This window comes from Phallusia mammillata, chromosome 4 (genome assembly GCF_965637545.1).
Source record: "Phallusia mammillata chromosome 4, kaPhaMamm4.hap1.1, whole genome shotgun sequence".
Lineage (NCBI taxonomy): Eukaryota > Metazoa > Chordata > Ascidiacea > Phlebobranchia > Ascidiidae > Phallusia > Phallusia mammillata.
This window is the reverse complement of record NC_137255.1, coordinates 23,737,096-23,743,185: the sequence shown is the minus strand read 5'-3', so window position 1 is coordinate 23,743,185 and position 6,090 is coordinate 23,737,096. Positions and strand designations below refer to the sequence as shown.

Below are 6,090 nucleotides of genomic sequence, written 5' to 3'. Positions count from 1 at the left end.
ACGTCATCAACTTTTTTGAACCCTCTTATGATACAATGACATTGTGATGAAATTATTTAAATGCAAGTTCCAGGCAATTTCAATATTATCTGCAAATTGTAACGTTCAAAAATGTCCGTTTAATCAACATTTATAATGTACGGTCAACGGTGGTACGCTCCGGTGGAGGAACGTACAATCGAACCGTACCCGTACCTCTGCTTTTTTGCGTGACGTACATTTTGAATATTTTTTTTTGTGCGCAGCTAAACACAGTCACCGTGAAATGGATCACTATCGCGACCTAGCGGTAATTAAATGAACGCGGATTTTCCCACCACAAACTGCGCATTTTTCTACAAATACAAACAATGGCTAAATGAGCCACAACAATTTTCAAGCACTCACTAACACTTTAGACGTTGGACACCGAAAGGGTATAATTCAGCCCTACCTAAGGTACCCTGTTCCAAAAACTGCAAATTGCACCACTTTGATGTATTTGGTATGAAACCTTGCAAAGAATACTTCATAGCAGTGTTTTTCAACGTTTCTGTAGTAACATATGTCTTTCATCGCATGTCTATTTAAATAAATATCAAATAAAAATTGTAATCCGCAAAAGCAAAATAGAAACAGATGTCTTTCGTTAATTCTGCCAACAGCTTACTTAATTTTATGTGAAACTTGTTTTCTTTAAATTGAATAATGAAAAACTAAATAAGGATTGAAACACCTATTTTTTTTAAAAGAAGAGGGTGTAGTATATACTTCTAAACTTTATTGAACTTAAAAATGCATTTTAAGGGCTTAGAGAAAAAATCCATGTACTATTTGAGCTCCACAAACCCTATGGTGGAAACCACTGCTCAATGAATAACAATCTTTACGTTTACTGCTAATACAGAGAAAAATTAAGACAAATATAGAAAAACTTTCTTAATCATTTTTAGATTTTTACCAAAACTGATAACAGGTTTAGGTGAACTTAAAATGACAATTATATGGACATGTGTGTATAAAAGTAAACATTGGCTTACTGAATTACACCATTTCATGCCTTCATTAATCACATGACATTAGTTACCAAATGAGATGAGTAACACTTATCATATTTACTGGGTATTTTTAGTAAAATAATACAAATAGCAAATTTTTAAACAAGCTAAAAAATTAACATAGTTAAACACATAACATGTGGCACGTGAAATCAAGTTACAGATACAAAAAGTAGAGAAGATAAATAAGAACAAAATTATAGTACAAGATATATAACTAATTACAAGGTTGATGACTTGCACAAACACCTTGGCGGTTCTTGTGTTTTATGCATAAATATTCAACACATAATGGAGGGTTTAAAATATATAAATCTATTTCAAAGCTCTCAATTTGTTGTCAGAAAATATTCATTGAATTGTGGGCTTAATACCAGTTTAATAATACAGTCACCATGTTTAGCAAACATTATGCTGTTACGAAATACACAAATACACATATATATGTCAGCTTTTCTTTGACACATGAATAATAATTGGTTTGGGTCTTGTTGTAAAAACCAGCTTGGTTTTAATAACAGCTTGTATATTGTACCGATTTTCTGCAGAATCTTCATCATTCAATTCATTTCCGTTTTTAGATTTGTTATTTTCATTTGAGATGCCTTTTACCAAAACAGCAAATGGTTTTTCCAAGCTAACCACTTTTCCGTACAGAATATGGTGACCAATTATCAGTAACGGGACTCCATTCTTGTTAAAATGTAGGTCACCAATGTTGTTTCCAGCCAACCCATTTGCATATCTGGACTGTAGCTCTCCTTGCATCTCAATTATAGTCCATTCTTCTGTATCACTTCGCTTTTTTATGACAATTTGCACCATTTTTAAAACTGTTTAGTTCAGTATGTTTTGACAAAGAGAGTTTCAGAATTTAGCTTTTAGCATTTGTATCTTACAATATCTTAATTATACAAATTATTTTTTACTTTTTGTAATGCATAATGCCTAAACTAAAAATGTGTCGTTGAAACAAAACTGTTCTTGATTATGGTTAATACGTGCTTCAATTAACAAATAATAGATTTGATTCACAGTTTATTTCCTCTCATAAACAATACTTGCAAAGTTGCACATTACTGTGTACTACTAAAATGCAAATTAATATACAGTTTAATGTAAAGATAGGATTAGGATATAGCATCAGTTTATGAATCTATCAGTCTCAAATGGCAAAATGAATGTTGATCAGCGTCTTTGGTTTTGCTGATTTGCATTACAAAATAACATGCATATTATTTACATTAAGCCCCCACCACCTTGGGTCGTACAGGCTGCTTAGATATGAGTTGTGAACGTATAAATGATATCCAGGATATTACGGTAAATACGAATACTTAAATATTGGTAATGGTTCTCGACTTCTCGTATCGTTATTTATCAAAGAAACAAAACACAGGCGGAAGGGTATTCCCCTTAATTTCCCGCTATTCTGGGCCCACTAGGTGGCGCAATAATTATGTTGCTTTTAATTCTTGTGTGGCTTGTCGGCTGCATTTTTACTATATTGTAAGAACTGTAGACTGAAAATTTGATTTTTCACCCTATATTAGACATGTGAGTTATATGTTTTTGACATGTTGTCTACTCTATATCACGAATCTAAACAGATATATTAATTGTTAAATTTTGACATCAAAATCAACTTCAGGAATATTTATTTCCGAAGCCATTAACCGAAACACAAAACAGGTAAAGGAAGTCTGTGCACGCCTGATGCTATAGGCCATTAGTAAGTCTTCGTGGGATGTTGGCCTTTTATCCGACGTGTTTTTGCATTTAGTCCTTCGTTGCATGGATTTTAATGGTTTTGACCTACGCGAACAAACTGTAAATATGTTTTTGCGAACGAACAAAGTCTGGTACAAATGTACGTAATTTTACAACCGAGAAGGGTCATGCCCTTTTTTGTAACCTTTTTTTCAATTAGGCAAGATTCTTAATGTGCTGCGTAACACCTAAAAATTAAACTAATTTTTAAGTTAACTTCTTTAGAAAAAAATGCATTGATAGCAATCTCATATCCGTCGGCGTTATCATGCACATTTAACAAATAAACGAAATAAGGCTATAGTAGGCTAATGTACCGAAAATTATTGCACAGAATCGGTTTTTTTTTTCAAGATTCGGTTTCGGCCGAAACCTTCAAAGCGTAAAACTACCTTTTGTAGCCTAATTACGAATCATAAAATTTTTTAATCTGCGCATAACTAAATTTGACTTCGCGCGGTCAACAAGTGATTTGATTGATTCGGCGATTTAACTCAAATGTGTTCGGATTCGGTCCGACCTTATAGCTGATTCGGTGACTCACTAAGTTAAACACAATAACAAACACAATAATTATGGATCAATGGATATGTAGGAAACACTGTGGTTGATAGGATTGGCTGGTGATACTGTGCTGGCGTAGGTGACCGGTTCTAACTTGGATCCGTTTTCTGGAACAAAATTCTTTCGTTAATACACAGGGTATTTTGAACTATAGTTGTGGTTATAACCACAATGTCAAAAAATGGCCGCAGTAAATTTTAAACACACTGATTTATCACTTATAAAAAAAACTCACCAAGCTCTCTTTGGCACTTAATTTGCCTTTTAACAGTTACTGTATTTTAAACATTTTGAAAATGTTATAATTTATCATGATCCCGAAGTTAAAAATCTTCATATTGCGCAAATTGTGTCTAGCTTAATTTTACAAATTCCTAGTTTTTTTTCTGACAGTTACAAAATTTCCTAGTTTTAGTCTGCGAACATTTTATCCATTTAGATAATTTGTTCGCCTTTCATGTATTTTTTATGTTAAGGTTTGACTTGTTTAGCTTACAAGTAAATTGGACACTGTGTTTTTGGTTGTGCCATATCTCGCCTATTTACCTGTTATGTATTCGTATTCATGTTGTTGATTTCCTGGCAATGGTACTTCGTAACACGGTTTCACAGTTTCTTGCTGTTGACCAGCTGTTACATGTTGGGTGTACATCGGAGGATCAACTCCTATTTTCCTACAAAAGCAACAAGTAAATTGGCATTTTTGTGCAATACAACTGGGTGTTTGTTTTAAAATTTAAACTGAGTTATTTATACCACCTTCAACTTAGGTAGGCTACAAATACGGTGCACGGTCACACAAAGCAACAAAATCAGTTACATCCAAAACTTTGCAACTAATAGTTTTAAATAGCGTAATTTGATTATTGTGTAAATTATACGTAAAAGTAAACAACAGAAAGTTTTTCTGCTTAATTATGTTCTGCTTACTTTTTCTTGTTGTCCCGATAACACTTTCCAATGATCAAAAAACATATTAACAGGAAAACAGACAACCCCGCGATGACGCCAATAAAGTAATATGATTTCAAACCTGGCGTAAAAAGGTATCTAATGTGAATCAATAAACTTATGCAGTATTTATGACTTTTTTATTTCGTCATGTAATTAGTAACACTGTATTTAAAATAAACTTTTTAAAAAAACATACAGCTTTACAGAGACGTTAGTAATGAAAAAAATATTGTCATTGTGTTGTATAAATGTCTCGACATGACCGTGTTTTTTCTTGAATATGTGACAAGCCAACACAGAGCATGACGCTTAAAGTCAATTACGTTTTTAGTAAAACTACTCTAGCATAAATCTTCATACAAAAGCATCACAAACAATAAACTATTACAAAAGGTAATTAACTAATTATAGAAAACACTGAAACACACGACTCCAGCTCTGCAAGTTGCGCCAAATATCTATAATTTATAATTGTGTCACAATGACGTCACTCACCTTTGTTGCGTTTAGTGACGCTTGATAATTGATTGGTAGTGACGTCATTCACGAAGCTTGTTGTCGGTACGTATGACGTAGTGGCTGCATTTATGTGTTTCGTGGTTTTTGTCACCGGTGTTGCTGTTGACGTTTTGGTTTTTGTTGCTGCTGTTGATGTCAAATAAGTTGTTGTTTGTGTTGTAGTTTTTGTCGTTGTCGTTGGTGTTGTTGTTGGTAGTGTCGTTGTTGAAGGATTTATTTTTCCTCTAGTTGGAAACAGCACTGAAACATGATAAATTACTAATTAATTTCAAGCTGTCTAAGCATTACAAACTTGTGTGTACAGCACATAGCTTGTTTTACCGTAATTGGAAAACGAATAAAACCGAACGTTAATGTTTCGTGTCCTCTTTATTTACAAAAAATGCCTAATTAAAGTTAAATTGCGTATAGTGCGTATAGTGTTGAGTTACCTGAAAAGGGTGAGTTTGTGGGAAAGATAAAAGACCATGTCCTGTTGTTGCTGAAAACCAGTTGTCGTTTTTGGCGTTTAATATCTGAAACATACATAAAGTTATACCCTAGTATTACATACTCATAAAACTGCTGGAGAAGCAATACTCGTTTATTATGTCTTTAATTGCAGCAAAAGCTTATTTATATAAAGTTAGCTTGATTTAAGGAACAGAAAAATACCACATCCTTTGCTAAAACTTGGGTTATTAACTTGCATATAACTTACCCTGAAAAGGTTGAATGCTTTTGACCCAAAACTTAAGAAGCGATTTTGCTTCAGAGTCAGCAAGCTTATCTTCGTTTGACCAACTTTTGGTTTTCGCTTTAGCAAATGTTGTGGGAAAGTTGCCTTTAAAATGATACTCGCGTTTCTGTCTTGCCAACCACTTGATGTCATGGGGGGCATGCGAAGTAATACTAACACAGAAAATGCTCAACAGACAGAAAGCAATGTATTTCAGCATGTTGGCACTTTAGGACAAAAGCGTTGTGTGAAAGTCTTTTCAAAACAAACAACTTGAATAGATCCAAGCTTGTTCACCTTAAAAAAGTAAACAACATCTCATCATTGCCAAATATTTTCCTTTTGTTGCATCATTAAACCACATTTACACTCGTAGTGTAAGACAATCAGAAAATTTTAAGTCCAACACTTAATATGACACGTGAAAATTTGTTTGATAAAAAATAAGTTCAAAATGAGCTGATAGCATTGTCGACCACATCCTCATTTTGTCATACAATCCTAAAGCAGTGGTTCTCAATAGTGATG

The 6,090-nt window shown here is 33.4% G+C and overlaps 2 protein-coding genes across 2 annotated transcripts; both read right to left on the bottom strand.

Annotated features, from left to right (window-relative positions):
• Nucleotides 1-462: 462 nt before the first annotated feature.
• On the bottom strand, nt 463-1,986 carry LOC145225132 (chromosome transmission fidelity protein 8 homolog). Its single transcript, XM_080091779.1, has one exon. It carries the CDS (start codon nt 1,860-1,862, stop codon nt 1,485-1,487), a length of 378 nt encoding a protein of 125 aa, XP_079947905.1. The 5' UTR covers nt 1,863-1,986; the 3' UTR covers nt 463-1,484.
• A 123-nt stretch (nt 1,987-2,109) lies between these two features.
• On the bottom strand, nt 2,110-5,853 carry LOC145225131 (uncharacterized). The gene is made up of 6 exons (XM_080091778.1): nt 5,545-5,853; nt 5,276-5,359; nt 4,821-5,084; nt 4,302-4,404; nt 3,918-4,045; nt 2,110-3,478 (listed from the first exon to the last, which is right to left on the bottom strand). Exons 1-6 carry the CDS (start codon nt 5,780-5,782, stop codon nt 3,381-3,383), a joined length of 915 nt encoding a protein of 304 aa, XP_079947904.1. The 5' UTR covers nt 5,783-5,853; the 3' UTR covers nt 2,110-3,380.
• Nucleotides 5,854-6,090: the final 237 nt, after the last annotated feature.